Raw genomic sequence first — 20,657 nt, forward strand, 5'->3', positions numbered from 1 at the left:
GGAAGCCTGCTTCTCCCTCTCCCACTCCCCCCACTTGTGTTCCCTCTCTCTCTCTGTCTCTTTCTCTGTCAAATAAATAAATAAAATCTTAAAAAAAAAAAGAAAGAAATTAAATTTGAAAGATTGGTGATAAGAAATTGAACTTGTTCAGATCTTCTGTTGTTTCTTGAAATGTGTATGAGGAAACACCTCAATATAAGAAACTTTCATATGTTAAGCTTTATCTACTATTCATCTGGCAATGAGTTTTGCAGTGAATTTTCTAGATAAATGAAGCTTACCCTTTGAGGTACTTAGACTTTAAAAAATATTTACTGATTTGGATGGAAATGTTCCAAAAATGTATTATTTTTTTTAAACTGTAGTTCCTTATAATCTAGGCTTATTTCATTTCTTCTTTTTTAAAATACTGGACATCATCCTGGACATCTGTCACTGATACTTGTAACCACAGATTACCCAAAACTATGCACTGTAATTTATTAGTTTCATATCTGTTCTTTAGAGTTTTTTTGTTTTTCTTACTGTTAGGTTATTACTTCTTGCTGCTTACTATGCCTTGTTGCTGCCTATTGTGCAATTTATTCCCTCTTCTGTCTTAGTGAACTTGATCTGAAGAGGTCTAAGTAACCAGATAAAAAGCTTGTGTGGCCTTAAAAAGAAATTTCTAAATGAGGGTTTGATGGACTCTCTTCTGTGTGAAGGGAATGAGCTTTATTGTATGGACTTTGTATCATCTATTCTGGCTTTTATACAGGCCCTTTTCTTTCTTTCTTTCTTTCTTTCTTTCTTTCTTTCTTTCTTTCTTTCTTTCTTTCTTTCTTAACTTCCTGGTTCTGGATAATTGATATTGTCCAATACAACCTGGACAAATGTGATCATGAGTAGTAAATTATCTATGAAACTTCTCTGAACTTTGCTACATAAACAAGCCTGTTCTTACTATAAAGTAGATCTTATTCTAATCTGTATGTGAGTCAGTGGCAAAGGACTGAGTCCTTCTGATAGCTCTTTTATTGTTAACTGAGATTAGTTCTCTTGATCTTGGAGATTCAGTTTTGAACATCATTTAAGCATATAGCTCCTGGTTTATTTGGCTACTTGTAATCACTTTAAAAATTTACTTCAAATTAGGAAATATTTAGAAATACAGAAAAGTAACCCACCACACAGATTTAGCAGATATTAATGTTTTCCCCCCATTTGCTTCAGAGTGTGCCTGATGTTTTTTGGGTAATAAAATGTCACAGATACCACTAAAGTCCATTTCTATCTCTTCCCCCCACACTCCCAGAGGTAATTTCTCTCTTTAGGTAGGTGAGTATTATTCCTGTATCTAGTTTTAAAGTTTTACTGCACATGTAAGTAGCCACAAACAATAAATAGCAATGTTCTGTATGTTTAAAATTTTTACATTAGTGGTACTATGTTTGACTTTCTGCAACTTGCTCTTTTCAATGTCTCTTTTGTTAGAAAACTTGGCTCAGTTTGTGTTTACTAATTATTTGCTCCTTATTGTCTTTAGAAATTACAGCCCTAGTCCACAAAGGCAATGATTATTACAAAATTTTAACGGTGAAATTGCTTGTAAGGCAAAGTGACTCAGGCTTCAGACTGACTGGTATTTGGAGTTGTCACACTGGAGATTTCCTTTCACTAAAATTCGAGGGCTTTGACAGTCAGAGAAAAGCCTCATGGGTCTTACTTACAGTACCCATAAGATGTATTTCTGAGTGATTATAATAAAGACTCATTCAGGAAAAAAAAAAATCTCATATTGCTGCCTTCCTAACTCATAGGAAACTTCCATTGTAAGATTGTTACCACTGGTCAAGCTGCCTTCAGTAGAGCCATTGCTTAGTGTTTGGTTCAGTTGAAGTGCAGTCTGTATGGGGCTCCAAGAAGACTTACCCCTGGGTTTGAAACAAGGAAAGGAGACACTGTTGTTCCATTCTTTAATAGCATCAAACGGAGAAGTTGAAAATGAGCTTGTTATCCAGTATATATGCAACTTTAACATTTTGCTTCTATTTTAAGCTTGCAGATCTTAATGCTGAAATTCCTTTGAATTATTACCTGTATTTTTGGTAGTGGAACACATCACTAACATGATGATGTTAATATGTGAGAAATCATGTACTGAATCATCAGGTCAGTGCTATTGTTGGGAAAACGTCAAAAAGAGCAATGTTACAGTGTGGTAGCGAAGCACTGAAGTCCATAGATATTTTAAATCTGTACACGTATGCTGATATCCAAAGTACTATATAATATAGCACATAGTTTTTAAATTTTATATCATTCTGATAGACACTTTATAAACTGTTAGGTGAATGCTGTTAGATGATATTCAGAGGAACATCTTTATGATTACAGCACATTTAATCTTGGTCTCTGTATGTCTTTTTTTTTTTTTTTAAGATTTTATTTATTTATTCAGAGACAGAGAGAGGCAGAGGCAGAGGGAAAAGCAGGCTTCCCGAGGAGCAGGGAGCCCGATGGCGGGTCTTGATCCCAGGACCGCGGGACCACAACCCAAGCTGAAGGCAGACACTTAACCGACTGAGCCACCCAGGCGCCCCTATGTGTGTGTCTTAATAACAATATCTATTAACTGATTACTGTGAATCAGGCACTGAGGGCTAAAACAAGCACTTTCTGTCCTGTTTAAAATGCATGTCTAATATGAGGCAAAATGTACTGTCAGATTTTTAACATTTGAGTAGCATTCTATTACTAAGATAAGTATTTTTGTTCCGTTGGTTCTTCCCTCCTACCCTTCCAGAAATGGCAGCATCTTAAAAAAAAAAAATTAGTAGCTATTCAACAAGCAGCTTAATTCAGTAGTATAAACAGGTGGGTTTTCCCTAAACACAAGAGGAGTTAGAATGTACTTGTAAATGGATGTTGTAGACTGTGTCTTTCCAAAGTATGCAAACACTTTCCCTCAGAATGTTATAGTAGCAGGGAGGCGAATGTCATTTGGCATATGTAGTGTTGTACAGGTATCTTGACACTGGAGGAAGCAGTTACCATTAACTTCACTGTAGATGTTGATGGATGGAAATACGGTTGCCTAGATAAAGATGAAGATGTGTAACTAAACTACTGTTATTATCCTGTTGGCATAAACTTCAAACCCTGGAAGGTTTTTATTCATTTTACCTTTTGGAGACACCTCCCTGCAGCCCACCCCAGCCTCATTAAGTGCTTCATTTCTCTGCGTTGCTGAATTTTTTTTAAGTGAATTTATAAATACGCAGAGGGGCCTTTTTTGTTTGTTTGTTCAAATGTAGTGCTATAAATGGCCGGTTGGGACAGAAGAGTTTTAGTGCTATTTAGAAATGTTCCTAATGAAATAAACAGTATGAAGGAATATTACCACTTACAAAATTATTTGTTTGTTTGTTTATTTATTTAAAGATTTTATTTTTAAGTAATCTCTGTACCCAACATGGGGCTGGAACTCACAACCCCAAGATCAAGAGTTGCACGCTGTACCGACTGAGCCGGCCAGGTGCTCCTACCACTTAAATTTTTTTTTAAATTCATTAGGGGCGCCTGGGTGGTTCCCTCAGCTGAGCATCTGCCTTGGGCTCATGTCATGATCCCTGCGGATGGGATCGAGCCCTGTTGGGCTTCTTGCTTAATGGGGAGCCTGCTACTCCCCCTCCCTCTGCCTGCTGCTCCCCCTGCTTGTGCAAGTGCTCTCTCTCTGTCAAATAGATAAATAAAATCTTTAAAAAAAATTCATTAAATGGCATTTTTGTTCAGAAACAGAGATTTATGAAAAAGATTTTTTTTTTTTTAACTAAGCTCTACACCCAGTGTGGGGCTTGAACTCATGTCCCCTAAATCAAGAGTCTCACGCTCTACCAACTGACCTAGCCAAGTCCCTGAAAAGGACTTTTTTTTAATGAGCCAAATAGTTCCACGTTATGTGTTAGTGATTTTGACAGTCTGTTACAGGCTTATAAACATACTATCTGTAATTTAGGTCAGGTAATTTTAGTTTGAGATTAATCTTGTTTATTTATTGGTTATTAATAAAATGATTACTCTTCGGTATCATTTTTTCATACAGATATTATATTACTCATGTGTCCTTAACCTAGTTCTGTGGTCTGTTAGTGATCTCGAGGCACTATTGACCTACATGTGGGTTTTGTTTGGACTGCACAGTGTTTTTGCAAATTTTCTATTAGTTGCCATCAGTTACAATTTGGGAGATGGCACATAAAATCTAAAATTTGTGGCTTTTCTTTTTTCTCCAAGTGATCTGTCCAGTATGGGTCTTGAACTCAGACCCAGAGATCAAGAGTTGCGTGCATTACCAACTGAGCCAGCCAGGAGCCCCTGTGGCTTTTTTTTTTTTTTTTGTAATTGGAAGATCTGTCAATACTAAGTCTGCTTCTCAGTATAGCAATAAATTGATTGGCTCCAAGAAGTGGCTACTTCCCCTTCTTTTATGCATAGCCTTCACCTGGCCTACTCTACTCACCTGTTTGGCTGGCCTCTGTAGACATTTGTTTGTGACTTAGGGTATCTGTACTTTATTTTATTTTATTTTAAAATTTTATTTATTTATTTATTTGAGAGAGAGAGAGAGAGGGAAAGAAAGAGCACTTGCGTGTGAGCTGGAAGGGGCCGAGGGGGAGGGAGAGGGAGAAAGATCTGAAGCCCACTCCACCTTGAGCAGGGAGCCCCATGCAGGCAGGACTCCATCTCACAGTCATGAGATCATGACCTGAGCCAAAACCAATACCCGAAACCAATACCCGACTGAACCACCCAGGAGCCCCAGTATTTTTGTTATTTTAAATTTAGATCATTCAAATGAATGGTCTGCAAATGAATTTGAGGTTCTGTTTAAATGCAACAAGTATATAAAACCAAGTCTACCACCAAATTTGAAAAGTGGACAAGGGTTATGAATGAACAATTTGCAGAGAAAAAGCAATGGCAAAAAAAAAAAAAAAAAAAAAGGAAGAAAGAAAGAAACTAAAAAGAGAAGATTCTTAACCAGTGTTACCAGTAATCAGGAAAATTCTAATTAAAGCAATGGTGGAATTCCATTTAATACCCATCAGATTGTCAAAAATTTTTAAGTTTTTTAGAGGATGATGAACATTATTCTTTGCTCACGGGAGTGTTAATTGAAATTACTCTAGAGCATAATTGGGATATTCTCGGTAAAGAAAAATGTGCATAAGAAAACATGGACAAGATATTATGGTACTATTTTATTTTATTTTATTTTAATTAATTAATTAATTAATTTATTTATTTTTTAAAGATTTTATTTATTTATTCGACAGAGAGAGACAGCCAGTGAGAGAGGGAACACAAGCAGGGGGAGTGGGAGAGGAAGAAGCAGGCTCATAGCGGAAGAGCCTGATGTGGGACTCGATCCCGTAACAGCGGGATCACGCCCTGAGCTGAAGGCAGACAATTAACCGCTGTGCCACCCAGGCGCCCCTATGGTACTATTTTAAATAACAAAAAAGTGGAAATAATCTAACTTCCTTTAGGAAGGAAATGGATGAATAACTGTGGTTGTTTATAGAATGGAATACTACTCTGTAGGAGTTAAAATTAAAAAATTAGATCTACATCTGTTTGCATTTACCCATCTTGGAAACAATGTTAAATGAAAAAAGCAGGTGTAAAGGTTATATACACTTTGATACTATTTGTATAAAATTAAAAACATTGTTTGCTGAACTTTATATATGTAGCAGAAGTACTATACATACATGAGAAAGAGCTACATTAGCCTTAGGAGAGTGGTTTTCTCCATGTAATGAGGAAGAGAGGATGGGGCTTTTTTCATTATATCTGTATTTTATTTTGGGGCATCTGAAGCAAGTAAGACAAAATCTTAAAAAGTTTATTTAATTTTGGTGGTGAGTCATTAGTGTCTGTTATATCCAAAATGTTACTTTGGTAAGAGAAAAAATTGAAAGAGTGTCTTACGAAGTTTTGACATGGTTTATGATATCACTTTTCTTCCTCTATCCTTAAAGGTCTTATGATGGGTTTGATGTGTAGGTTGAAATACATAATAAATTGCAACATATGAGAAATGTTTCCTAATTAATTTTTAATTTGAAAACTTTTAAATGCTTTCATTTAGCTCATTGGTCAGATGTTTAAATTCTGTAAAATACTTAAGTGTTTATTTTTGCTTTTAATACAATTTGGAAAATGTGAATTGCCTTGGATTACTTAAAACTGCGGATTTATTTTTACCATTGATGTGTAAATACTCAGTCTAGGTTTTAGTGATGTCTGGGTTTCAAAAAAAATTCCCTGTGACATACATTAGGCCAAGATGAAGATGTACGTGTTATTAATCTTGGCTATTTCTGACACTGCTGGTTTTTCTTTTCCCCTTAGGTGAGGCAGGCAACCAATCAGATTGTGATGAATTGTGCTGATATTGACATTATTACAGCTTCATATGCACCAGAGGGAGATGAAGGTAAGAACTGTTTTCCATTTAATTTGCTGTGTGTATGATGTGTGTGTGGTGATATATACATTTTCAGATTAAGATATCAGTGTTTGTTACTTTAGAAATAGGAAACATTTTTAGATGTTCATGGGAAATATTTTAGTAATCTGTACTATGAGATAAAGGAAATGCCACATTCTAGTTCTACTTCAAACATTAACATATTTTGTAACCCTAGGCAGATTACATTTTCATAACTGTAAAATGAATATAATACCATGCATATAAAGCTGAAGAGTTATTTTTTTAAAGATTTATTTATTTATTTTAGAGAGAGATAGAGCATGAGTGGGAGGGGCAGAGAGAATCCCAAGTAGACTCTGCGCTGACTGTGGAGCCTGACGCAGGGCTTGATCCCATGACCCCGAGATCACAACCCGAGCTGAAACCAAGAGTCAGTCACCCAATCGACGGCACCACCCAGGCACCCCCAAGCTGAAGAGTTATTTTTAAAATAAGTGCTTTGAACATGAAAAATTGGTTCATCAAGGCGGGTTAGTTTGTATGTGGTTTTCTTAAAGTTTCTTTTTTTCCCTCTTGAACAATAGATTAAAATTGGGGTTATGAATCTTACTCATAATTGAGAGAAAAATATTTGCCTTATGGGATGGAATGTGGAGGTTAGAAGCTTAGAAGTTAGTTACAGAGTAAGAATATGTTAAAAAGAGACATTCTGTAGAATGTGTGAGAACTCAGTTAGCATCTTTTAAAATGAGAACTATTTTAGACATTGTAATTACAACAAGGATTAAATTGAGTAGTCAGTTTTGGCCTGAAATCTTATTCCCACCTAAGCTACATTTTAAAAAGTTGTCATGTTTGGCATGAACTCGCAAGTGTATTAATATTGGAACTGAAGTGCTTTTTACTTTTGACAAAATGATTTTTTTATTAGTCTGCACTACTCTGAGACTTCCTCTGAGAAAATTTTTTCATTTGATATCAGGATGCCCGGCTGGCTCAGCTAGTAGAGTATGCAACTCTTTTTTTTTTTTTTTTAAAGATTTTTTATTTTTATTTATTTGACAGAGATAGAGACAGCCAGCGAGAGAGGGAACACAAGCAGGGGGAGTGGAAGAGGAAGAAGCAGGCTCATAGCGGAGGAGCCTGATGTGGGGCTCGATCCCGGAACACCGGGATCACGCCCTGAGCCGAAGGCAGGCGCTTAACCGCTGCGCCACCCAGGCGCCCCTAGAGTATGCAACTCTTGATCTCAGGGTCGTGAATTCAAGCCCCACGTTGCATGTAGAGCTTACTTTAAAAAAAAAAAAAAAGAAAGAAAAGAAAATCTTTTCATTTGATATCAAATAAGTTACAAATTTGACCTTTTAGTTTGCATTTTGTATTGCTCTTTCTCCTCTCCTTTACACTGAAAAGAAGCATACAAGTAACATTTTAAGGCCGGGCAATATTTATTTCATGAATTTTTCTTAAATTATCTTGTCCATAGAAAGACAAAAAAAAAAAGCAGTTGAGCAGAGTATTGCCAAGAAGTACTTAGGTTCCATTGTTTGTAAATGAGATCAAACTGCTGTGATTTTAAGTTAGAGGAACAGATCCTTCAAGTGTACTTTGAGGGAGTGCCAATATTAAAAAAAATGTTTGGTAAATGAAAGAGGGGTTATTTAATTTCTTTACCTGTGAAGAAAAATATAAGCACCTTAGCCAAGCATATCAAGACAAGCTTGCTTTGTTGTAGGTAGAGAACATTTAAATTTGATACAGAGTTTTAAGATGGTGCTGAGTATAGATAGGAAGAGATAGTAAAATACATGGGTGCCCTCCGGTTGGCACGGTTTCAGCTCAGGTTTGTTTTTATCTCCCTCTACTAAAATGCCAGGAAAGAATTCAGAGAACTCAGATGCTTTGAGTATGCATAACTGAGTTGTGCCAAGCTGATAATAGTCAGAATAGCAGTGTTTGCGTTCTGACTAACAGGGTCGGAAGAGAAATGAAAGCTTATAGAAGTGAAGGGGATTTGGGGAGAGATTCAGAGAAAACATTACTCTTTTTTAGGTACATGAAATATTTTCTTCAAAACTAGCTAAGGGATATTTTCCAACTCATTTCTCCTGCAGCAATGGGAAAAACCTAGAGTCATGTGTAAGCTTATCTAATTTTAGAGTAAAAGAGAATGGGAAATTGTATTAATGTGGAATTTTAAGGTTTCAGTCAGAAACAGATTTGGCCTTCCAGACACATACACAGTGTAATTTTATCCTTGGGCATAGTAGCATTTCTTGATTTTTACCTTATGGAAGAGTACAGCATGTTGTTTCTTTAGAAATTAGTAGTTGCGAATTTGACCGCCAGCTCCTTCCTGGGCGGTATGGTTTGGCAGGGGAATAATTGAGTCAATAGGAAAGGTACCATTTTTTAACTCAGCTAATCTCACCTAGTACAGTACCCATTCATACTTACTATTGCCTTCTGCAAGACCGAGTTACATGTGTGTAGTCACTAAATCTTGGTACCTTAAGGTAAAAATCAGAAAATCATTCGAAGGCACAAAATTGTTGCTTCTTTGTGTAAGTTTTTAATTGATGGGAAAAAAAGCCATCTTGTGGTTTATGCATGACCCAGAAAGACCTAGTGGCCTGTGTCTCTTTAAACTAAGGCACTGCCTTTTCCACAGAAATAACTTATTTTAAAAACCGAATTGAGATCTTTGTAATATTTAAAAAATGAGAAATCGGTAAGAAAAACGGCTGAACACTGTTTTTTTACTGTTCTGCACTTCAAGGGTTGGTGAAATCAGTAGCACCTAAGCCCCAGTGCAAGGAGTGCACCTCCTACACAGTGCAGGGCTTAGTGCGGTCACCAGCTTCCACAGGAGTGCCTGGACTCAGGTCCTGACAGGTAAAGAGACTTTTAATTTGTCGTGAATAGATGGCTCGGGCATAACCACACGGAGAACGATCACTTGAAAGTTTTGTGCCAACTTCCCCCTTAGTGTATACTGTGTCAGGTGTGTTTGTTGCATTAGCTGTGGAAGGAACAACATCTTCGCTATTGCATACGGAGTTCTGATACGTAGCTTCGGATCCACCAGCATCACCTTGGCTTGTCCGCGTGAGGCATGTAAATCTTAACACGGTTATTCTTGAAGCAGAGTTACATTTTTCAGTGTGTGCGGATGAACGCATGCATGTGTTCATTGAGAGGCTGAGACGGCTGGTCAGAAATACTGCCAAATACTAACAATTTGGAGCAAAACTGTTAACTTGAGAAAAAGGAGTGGTGCCTCACACTTGATCATAGACCTTTATCATAAGCTTCCGTAGGCCTTTGTAAGCCTGTCAGTGATATAGATTCCGTCATGCAGTTAAGTGCGGATTAGGAATAACAGTAATAAACCACCATCTCTTTCCCATAGTTGTTTTTGTTATCGTTCTGAGAGTACATGCATGACTAATTAAGTGCTAGCTCTCAAATCTGGAAAATGGAAAGAGGAGAGAAAATATCCATTTCTCATACAAATGTATTCAAATATGATACAGAATTTCATAAGGAAATTTTAAGTGAAAGGAGTCAAAGTATAAGTTTAGTTGTACAAATAACAATACAGGGTAGGGGGCCTCACCCAAAGTTACTGAGCGAATTGGACTGGATGTAGGAAAGCAAGAATGTTGGGACAGAGGCCAGACCAAAGAATGTATGTCTCACATAAACGTATTCAAATTTTACAGAACTTCTCTGGCCAACAGCACATTTTTTTGAGCTACATTGACTTTTGTTGAATTTGTAACCTACCAGGGAACTGTGTGTTATGCATATTCTTTATCACTTGGACATGAAGATAAGACTTGAGCATAGCTGTCTCATTAAAAAGAGCAAAACCCCTTATGAGATTCTTCTAGATTCTTAATTGAAACTGATGTATAAAATGCCGTATTACTATTAAGTATATTCAGCAAATTGTTTTAGTTTGTCATGCGTGTTCCAGCGTATATCCTTTTTAAAGATTCAGAATACCTGTTTTTAGGTAGCTTTTAGAGTTTTTGAGCACTATGATGGCCTTATTTCTGAGCTCTTGTTTTTATTTTGTCTCTACTTTATTTATGAGTCCTGAGTATATTGAGCTTTGGGGATTTTGAACATAAAGTCTGTTCCGTGCTATTCTTCTTCATGTTAATGCATAGGCTAACCACTATTCCAGGCTATATTGAGGAACCAAATATTTTCTCAGGTCTTTGGCAACTTTCAGGGTATTCTGTTTTGTGAATTAAATGGTGATTTTAGGGGCACCTGGTGGCTCAGTCGGTTAAGCGTCTGCTTTGGCTCAGGACATGATCCCGGGGTCTTGGGATCGAGCCCCGCATCGGGCTCCTTGCTCAGCCTGCTCTCCGTCTGCCTGCTCCCCCTGCTTGCATGTGCGTGCTCTCTCTCTGTCAAATAAATAAATAAAAATCCTTTTAAAAATGGTGATTTTATTTTTCATACTAATAAACTTTATTTTTCAGAGCAGTTTGGAGTGAAAAGTACAGAGATTTCCCATGTATTCCTTGTCCCACCCATCCCCCTCTTCCCTCATTATCAACATCCTGAACCAGAGTGGTACATTTGTTGCAGTCAATGAACTTACCTCGGCACCTCATTAACACTCGAAGTCCATAGTTTACATTAGGGTTCACTCTTGGTGTTATACATTCTGTGGGTTTTAACAAATGTAAAACGGTATGTATTCACCATTACAGTATCACACATAATTGTTTCACTGCTCTAAAAATCCTGTGTTTATCCAACCCTCCTTCCCAACCCCTGGCAACGACTAATCTTTTTACTGTCTCCACTGTGTTGCTTTTTCTAGAATGTCCTATAGTTGGAGTCAGACTGCAGTATGTTGCCTTTTCAGATTGGCTTCTTTCACTTAGTAATAATGCATTTAAGTTTCTTCCATGTTTTTTCACCATTGCTTGAGAGCTCATTTCTTTTTAGCTCTGAATAATATTCCATTGTCCGTATATGCCAGTTTATTTATCCATTTACCTACTGAAGGAGTCCTTGGTTACTTCCTGGTTTTGGCAGTTATGAGTAAAGGTGCTGTAAATATCCATGTGCAAGTTTTTGTGAGGACATGTTTTCAGCTCCTTTTGGTACGTACCAAGGAGCATGGTTGCTGGATGCTATGATAAGAGTATGTTTAGGGTTGCCTGGCTGGCTCAGTAGGTAGAGCATCCAACTCTTGATCTTGGGGTCATGAGTTCAAGCACCATGGTGGGTGTAGAGATTACTTAAAAAAAAAAAAAGTGTTTAGTTTTGTAAGAAACTGCCAAACTGTCTTCCAGAATAACTGTATCATTTTGCATTCCCACCAGCAATGAGTGATGTTCTTGTTGCTCTGCACGCTCCCAAGCATTTGTTAGTGTTTTGGATTTTGTCCATTTTAATAGGTGTGTAGTGGTATGTCATTACTGTTTTAATTTGCAGGTCTCTAATGACATGATGTTGAAACCCTTTCATGTGCTTTCTTGTCATCTGTATATCATCTTCAGTGAGATGTCTGTTCAGGTCTTTGACACAATGTTAATTGTTCTTTTTCTTATTGTTGAGTTTTAAGAATTCTTGTATGCTTTGGATAACAGTCCTTTATCAGATGTGTCTTTTTTTTTTTTTTTTAAGATTTATTTATTTATTTGAGAGAGGAAGAGCAAGAAGGGGGAGAGGCAGAGGGAATCTTCAGGGAGGCTCCCTGCTGAGTGCAGAGCCTGACATGGGGCTCAGCCTCACAACCCAAAAGATCGGGACCTGAGCTGAAACCAAGAGTCGGACGCTTAATCTACTAAGCCACCCAGGTGCCCCCAGATGTGTCTTTTGCAGATATTTTCTCCCAGTCTGTGGCTTGTCTTCTCATCCTATTGACATTGCCTTTCTCAGAGCAGAATTTTTAAATTTTTATTAAGTCCAGGTTATCATTTATTTCTTTCCTGGATTATACCTTTGGTGTTTTATCTGGAAAGTCATCACCCATACTCAAGGTCAACTAGGTTTTCTCCTATGTTATCTTCCAGGAGTTTCATTTTACATTTAGGTCTGTAATCCATTTTGAGTTAATTTTTGTAAAAGACGTGAGGTCAATGTCTGCATTAGTTATTTTTGCATATCGGATGTCCAGTTGTTCCAGCATCATATGTTGAAAAGATAGCTCCATTGTATTGCATTTTCTCCTATGTCAAAAGTCTGTCTTTCTTTCTTTCTTTCTTTCTTTCTTTTTTTCTAAGATTTTACGTATTTATTTATTTATTTATCCAAAAGAGAGCATGCACACGTACAAAAGCAGGGGGAAGGAGAAGCCGGCTCTCTGCTGAGCAGGGAGCCTGACGTGGGGCTCGATCCCAGGACCCTGGGATCATGACCTGAGCCGAAGGCAGCTGCTTAACCAACTGAGCCAACCAGGTGCCCCTGCATATAAACTTTAGAATCAGGTTTTCAGTATCCATAAAATAACTTTCTGGGATTTTTATTTGGATCGGGATTGGATCTCTAGATCAAGTTGGGAGGAACTGACATCTTGACAACATGGAGTCTTACTCATGAACATGGAATATCTCCGTTTATTTAGTTCTTGGGTATCTGTTATGAGTTTTGTAGTTTTTCTCGTATGGATCTTGTATATATTTTGTTAGATTTATACCTAAGTATTTAATTTTTTAATATGATAATGTAAATGATAAAGTGTTTTTAATTTCAAATACCACTTATTCATTACTGATACATAGAAAAGTGATTGACTTATGTATATTAATCTTGTATCCTGCAACCTTACTATAATTGCTTATTAGTTCCAGGAGTTTTTTGCTGAGTCTTTTGAATTTTCTACATGACCGTGTCATCTGTGAACAAGGACAGTTTTATTTCTACCATCCCAATATGTATACCTTTTATTTCCTTTTCTGGTCTTACTGCATTAGCAGCTAGGACTTTTCAGTACAATGTTGAAAAGCAGTGGTGAGACATCTTGGCTTTGTTATTCATCTTAGCTGGAAAGCTTGGAATTTCTCACCATTGAGTATGATGTTAGCTATAGGTTTTTTTTTTTTTTTCAAAGATTTTATTTATTTGTTCATTCGACAGAGATAGAGACAGCCAGCGAGAGAGAGAACACAAGCAGGGAGAGTGGGAGAGGAAGAAGCAGGCTCATAGCGGAAGAGCCTGATGTGGGGCTCGATCCCATAACGCTAGGATCACGCCCTGAGCCGAAGGCAGACGCTTAACCACTGTGCCACCCAGGCGCCCCAGCTATAGGGTTTTTGTAGATGTTCTGTATCAAGTTGAAAAAATTCATCTTTATTCCTACTTTGTTGAGAGATTTTATCATGAATGGGTATTGGATTTTGTCAAATGCTTTTTCTACATCTTCTGATGATTGTGTGATATTTCTTCTTTAGACTGTTGATGTGATGGAGTATATTGATTGATATTTGTATGTTGAAACTGCCTTGCATACTTGGATAAATCCCACTTGGTCATGGCATTTAAGTCTTTTTATATACTGTTGGATTCGATTTGCTAATATTTTTGAGGATTTTTGCATTTATGTTCTTTAGAGATATTGGTCTATAGTTTTCTTATATGTCTTTTGTTTTGATATTAGGGTAATGCAGGCTTCATAAAATGAGTTAGGAAGTATTCTTTCTGCTCCTATGCTCTGGAACAGACTGTAGAGAATGCATATCATTTCTTAATGTTTGGTAGAATTCACAAGTGAACCTATCTGGGCCTGTGCTTTCTGTTTTGGAAGATAATTATTGAGTCAATTTCTTTTTTTTAATTTTTAAAGATTTATTTATTAATTTTAGAGAGTGTGTGTTTGTGAGTGGGTAGGGGAGGGGCAGAGAGAGAATCTAAAGCAGACTCCCCACTGAGCGTGGAGCCCAACGCAGGGCTTAATCTCATGAATCTGAGATCATGACCTGAGCTTAACCCAGGAGTTGGACACTCAACCAGCTGAGCCACCCAGGTGCCCCTGATTCCATTTCTTTTAATAGATATACAGCTATTCAGATTATCTGTTTCTTCTTGTGTGTGTTTTAGTAGATTGTGTGTTTCAAGAAGTTGGTCCATTTCATTGAGGTTTTTAAATTTGTGGGCAGAGACTTGTTTATAATATTCCTGTATTATTTTTAAATTTAATTTATTCATTTTTTGAGAGGGGGAAGGGGCAGAAGAAGAGGGAGAGAGAGAATCTTAAGCAGGCTCCACACCCAGCACAGAGCCCAATGCAGGACTCAGATCAGGACCCTGAGATCAAGACCTTAGCCGAAATCAAGAATTGGTCACTTAACTGACTGAGCCACCCAGATGCCCCTCCTGTATTATTTTTTTAATGTCCATGGGATCTGTAGTGATGTTCCCTCTTTCAACTCTTTTCTTTATTTTTTTTTTTAAGATTTATTTATTTATTTTAGAGAGAGAGAGGCGGTGGGAGGGGCAGAGAGACTCCCAAGCAGACTCCATGCTGAGCATGGAGCCCTATGCGGGACTCGATTCCATAACCCTGAGATCATGACCTGAGCTGAAACCAAGAGTCAGGCACTTAACTGACTGAACCACCCAGTCACCCCCCTCATTCAATTCTGATTTTAGTAATTTGTGTTTTTTCTCTTTTTCTCTTAACCTGGCTTGAGACTTATTGATTTTGTTGATTTTTTTTTTTTTTTAAGAATCAGCTTTTGGTTTTGTTGATTTTTCTCTACTGATTTTCTATTTTAAATTTCATTGATTTCTACTCTAATTTTTTAAAAAAGATTTCATTTATTTATTAGAGAGAGTGAGCGAGAGAGAGCATGAATAGGGGGGGAGGCCGATGGAGGGGGAGAGGCAGACTTCCCCGCTGAGCAGGGAGCCCGACAAGGGGCTCAATCCCAGGACCCTGGGATCATGACCTGAGCCAAAAGCAGCCTCTTAACTGACTGAGCCACCCAGGCACCCCTGCTCTAATTTTTTTTTTTCTTCTGCTTCTTTTGGATTTAATTTGTTCTTCTTTTTCTAGTTTCCTAAGGTAGATGCTGAGATGATTTATTTGATTTATTTTTATTTATTTATTTTTTTAAGTATGCTCTACGCCCAGTGTGGGGCTTGAACTCAAGCTCTACTGACTGAGCCAGCCAGGTACCCCTAGATGATTGATTTTAGATCTTCTTTTGTAATATATGGTTTCAGTACTATAAATTTCCCTCTAAGCACTGCTCTCCCTGAATTTCACAAACTTTGATAAGTTGTATTTTCATTTTCATTTAGTTAAAAATATTTAAAGATTTCTCTTGAGGTTTCTTCTTTGACCTATATGTTATTTAGAAGTATTATAATTATTTAATTTCCAAATATCTGAGGATTTTTCCAGCTATTTTTCTGTTACTGATTTCTAGTTTAATTCCTTTGTGGTCAGAGAGCAGGCATTTTATGATTTCTATTTTTTAAAATTAGTTAAAGTGTGTCTGTGACCAAGAATATGGTCTGTCTTGGTGAATGGTCCAAATGAGCTTGAGTAAAATGTGTAACACAAGCTGTTGTGTGATGAAGTCTTCTATAGATGTCAATTATATCCAGTTGATTGATGATGCTATTGAGTTCAACTATATCCTTACAGATTTTCTGCTGCTGAATCTGTTTATTTCTGATGGAAGGGTGTTAAGGTCTTCAACTCTAGTAGTAGATTCATCTGTTTCTCCTTGCCATTCTGTCAGTTTTTGCCTCATGTATTTTGATGCTTTACTGTTAGATAGGTAGACATTAAGAATTGTTATGCCTTGCTGAAGTATTGCCCCCTTCTCATTATGTAATGTTCCTTTTAACTTTTCTTGCTTTGAAGTCTGCTCTGTCTGAAATTAATACAGCTGCTACTCCCACTTTCTTTTGATTAGTGTCAGTGTATCTTTTTCTATCCCTTTACTTTTAATCTGAAAAGTTTTTTAGTGGTTGCCCTAGAGTTTGCAATATATATTTATAATTAATCCATTCACTTTCAGATAACACCATAGTGCTTCACAAGTATTACAAGTATTTTATAATAACAAAATATTTCCGGTTCCTTCCTGCCACCCCTTGTTTCATTGCTGTCATTCATTTCACTTATGCATAAACACACACATACACAGAAGCCAACATAATCAAATACATTGTTACTATTAATATTTTGAACAAACTTATCTTTTAGATCAATTAAAAGTAAACAACCATTTTTATTTTACCTTCATTCATTCATTCTCTGATGCTCTTTCTTTATGTAGATTGGAGTTTCTGACCTATATCATTTTCCTTTTCTCTAAAGAACTTCTTATAACATATCTTGCAAAGCATGTCTACTTAACAAATTCCGTCAGTTTTTGTTTGTCTGACAAAAGTATTTCTTCCCACTTTTTTTTTTTTAAGATTTTATTTATTTTTTTTTGAGAGAGAGAACGTGAGCAGGGGAGGAGCAGAGGGGGAAGGAGGGGAAAGAATCTTAAGCAGATTCCACATTGAGCACGGAGCCCCATGCGGAGCTCCATCTCATGACCCTGAGCTCATGACCTGAGCTGAAACCAGGAGTTGGACACTTAAAAACTGAGCCACTCAGGCGCCCCTCCCCCTACTTTTTTAAAAAGACTTACTTTTTTCAGAGCAGTTTAGGTTCACAGAAAGAATGAGGGGAACATTCTCTTTCACTTTTGAAAGATCATTTTGAAGGATACAGAATTCTAGTTAGTTTTTCTTTCTCAGCCCTTTAAATTTTTCATTCCATTGTCTTCTTGCTAGCATGGTTTCTGAGAAGTTGAATGTAATTCTTATCTTGCTCTTCAATAGATAAAGTGTTTTTTCACCTCTGGCTTCTTTCAGGACTTTTTCTTTATATTTGATTTTCTAACGTTTGAATATGATATGCCTAGGTTTAGGGGTTTTGGCATTTATCCTGCTTGGTCTTCTGTGAGCTTTGTGGATCTGTGGTTTGGTGTCTGACATTAATTTGGGGACTTCTCAGCCATCATTGCTCCAAATATTGCTTCTGTTCCTTTCTTTTTCTTGTCCTTCTGGTATTCCCATCATGTATATGTTACACTTTTTGTGGTTTTCCCACAGTTCTTGGATATTTTATTCTGGGTTCCCCCCCCCCCAGTTTTTTTCTTTCTTTCTTTCTTTCTTTCTTTCTTTCTTTCTTTCTTTCTTTCTTTCTTTCTTTTTTCAGTTTTGGAGATTTCTTTTGTCATGTCTACAAGCTCAGAGATTGTTTCCTCAGCCCATGAAGGCATTCTTTATTTCTGTTACTATGCTTTTGATTTCTATCATTTTTAAAATTCTTTTTTAGAATCTCTATCTCTCTACTTACATTATCGATCCATCCTTGATGTGTCTGCTTTTTTCGTTAAAGCTCTTAGCATATTAATCATAGTTCTAAAAAAATCTAGTCTGAGAATTCCAACATTCCTGCCATAACTGACTCTGGATTTGATGCTTGTTTAGTGTCTTCAAATTGCATTTTCTGCCTTTTAGTATGCTATCCAGGATTTTTTGAGAGGCAGGCATGAGGTGCTGGGAGAAGGAACTACAATAAAATAGGCCTTTATTTTATTTTAAAGATTTTATTTATTTATTTGACAGAGAGAGACAGCAGCGAGAGAGGGAGCACAAGCAGGGGGAGTGGGAGGGGAAGAAGCAGGCTTCCAGCAAAGGAGCCTGATGTGGGGCTCGATCCCAGGACTCTGGGATCACGCCCTGAGCCGAAGGCAGACACTTAACTGAGCCACCCAGATGCCCCTAAAATAGGCCTTTAATAACGCTATGGTAACGTGAAGGGGTAGGGAAATTATTATATAATTCTATGACTAGGTCTCAGTCTTTCAGTGTCCCTGGTCTGTGAACTTCACTAGTACTTTCAGGTTTTCTCCCCCACTGGTGGGACAGGATGGCTGGTGGGGCTGGAGTTTGTTCTTTCCCTTACCCCAAGTAGGTTAGGCTCTGATAAAAACCAGCAGGTTAAGCTCTGGTAAAATAGTTTCTCTTGAAGGCAAAGTTTATTAAGAACAGAATGCCCTAGCATATTTCAGAATAGCTCCTTTTCCTCTCCTCCTGCCAGAAGCATGAAGGGATTTTTCTCTGATATTCACTGTTAAGACCTGGTAACTCCCAGAGGTAAAACTCACAAGAGTTTGTGGGGGGGGAGTCCCCCTTCTGACCAGGTTCTCCTGGAATTTTTTAACTCTCTGACTTGTCCACACTGCTCCTCCTGGACTTCACCAGTTACAGCACAGGTCTACTTACCCCAGGGTAGGAAGCAAAAACCTATGGGTTTTTGCCCAAGTAAGTTGTGATTCTTTGTGTCTGCCAGTCACCAATCCTTTTGGCAGTGGTTTATCCCGTGACCTCACCTCTCTGACAGATCTAAGAAGAGCTGTTGATTTTTCAGTTTGTTTAGCTTTTTACTTGTTGGTAGGTTGAAGTAGCAACTTCTGAGCTTATTATATGCAAGACCAGAAATTCTTCTGGTGATTTTATTTTTATTTCCAATATAAAAGGTTGTGTTTTATTTTATTTATTTTTTTATTTTTTATTTTTTTTAAAGATTTTATTTATTTATGTGACAGAGAGACAGCCAGCGAGAGAGGGAACACAGCAGGGGGAGTGGGAGAGGAAGAAGCAGGCTCATAGCGGAGGAGCCCGATGTGGGACTCGATCCCGGTACGCCGGGATCACGCCCTGAGCCGAAGGCAGACGCCCAACCGCTGTGCCACCCAGGCGCCCCTAAAAGGTTGTGTTTTAAAAATACACAAGCAATTTATGCCTTTTTGTGGGTGTATGCGTTCATTTCTTTGGGTAGATCCTGGGAATACGATGGCTGCATCATATGGTAAATGGAGAATTTTTAAACAAACTGTCAGTTTTCCAAAGTGGTTGTATCATTTTATATTCTCATTAACTGTGTTCCAGTTGCTCCACATCCTTGTTATTTTTAAGTGCTAACACTTTTTAATTTTAACTATTCAAGTGATTATGTAGTGGTATCTTGTTATGGTTTTAATTTACATTTCCCTAATAGCTAATGATGTCAAACATCTTTTCATGCCCTTATTTACCATCCTTATATCTTCCTTGTTGAACTATCCAGACCTTTGCCATTTGTCTGGGGGTTTGTTTATGTGCTTATTGAATTTTAAGAGTTCTGTATGTATTCCAAATACAAGCCTTTGTTGGACAAATGTTTTGCAAATATGCTTTCCCAGTTTTGTGGCTTTTCTCTTTTTTTTTTTAATTTTTTGTTTTTAAAGATTTTATTATTTGTCAGAGAGAGAGTGAGCACAAGTATTTTTTGTTTTTAAAGATTTTATTATTTGTCAGAGAGAGAGAGAGTGAGCACAAGTAGGGAGAGCGGCAGGCAGAGCAGGCAGAGGGAGAAGCAGGCTCCCCACTGAGCAAGGAGCCCAATGCGGGACTCAATCCCAGGACCCTGTGATCATGATCCAAGCCAAAGGCAGATGCTTAAATGACTGAACCACCCAGGTGTCCCTGCCTTTTCATTTTTGTTGCAGTGTTTTTTTATGAGTATTAGTTTTTAATGTCAGTGAATTCCAATTTATGCATGTCTGTATGTATGTATGCAAATTCTACTCTGAATGTGGGGTTCAAACTCACAACCCTGAGATCAAAAGTCGTATGTTCTACTGACTGAGCCAGCCAGGCACCTTGATGAATTCTGTTTGATTGAATTCTTCTTTTATAGTTATATATATCTTTTGAAGATTTTATTTATTTGTCAGAGAGAGAGAGAGCAAAAGAGTACAAGCAGGGGGAATGACAGGCAGAGGGAGAAGCAGGCTCCCCGCTGAGCAAGGAGCTGGATGAGGGACTGGGTCCCAGGAGTCTGGGATCATGACCTGAGCCAAAGGCAGACACTTAACCTACTGAGCCACCCAGGTGTCCCTAGTCATATTTTTTTGTGACCTGTTTAAGATGTTATAAAATTTAAGAACATTAAGGTTATTTTCTGTGTTTTCTTCTAGAAGTTTTATAATTTAAATTTTTGCAGTTAGACCTTTGATCCATTTTGAGTTAAATTTGGTATATGGTATGAGATATAAAGATAGAGGTTCTGTTTCTTAATACTTTATTTACTGGTATACAGCTGTTCACTTTTTCTAGCACATGTGTTAAAAAGATTACTCTTTCC

The 20,657-nt window shown here is 37.5% G+C and overlaps 1 protein-coding gene across 1 annotated transcript in view; it reads left to right on the forward strand.

Annotated features, from left to right (window-relative positions):
* NPEPPS (aminopeptidase puromycin sensitive) overlaps positions 1 to 20,657 on the forward strand; it is a 92,302-nt gene that overhangs the window by 3,749 nt on the left and 67,896 nt on the right. Inside the window, exon 2 of the mRNA XM_040640730.1 lies at positions 6,400 to 6,484. Within this exon, the coding sequence (XP_040496664.1) occupies positions 6,400 to 6,484 (85 nt within the window). The remainder of the gene's footprint in view (positions 1 to 6,399; positions 6,485 to 20,657) is intronic.

This window comes from Ursus maritimus, unplaced genomic scaffold (genome assembly GCF_017311325.1).
Source record: "Ursus maritimus isolate PB19 unplaced genomic scaffold, ASM1731132v1 scaffold_24, whole genome shotgun sequence".
NCBI lineage: Eukaryota > Metazoa > Chordata > Mammalia > Carnivora > Ursidae > Ursus > Ursus maritimus.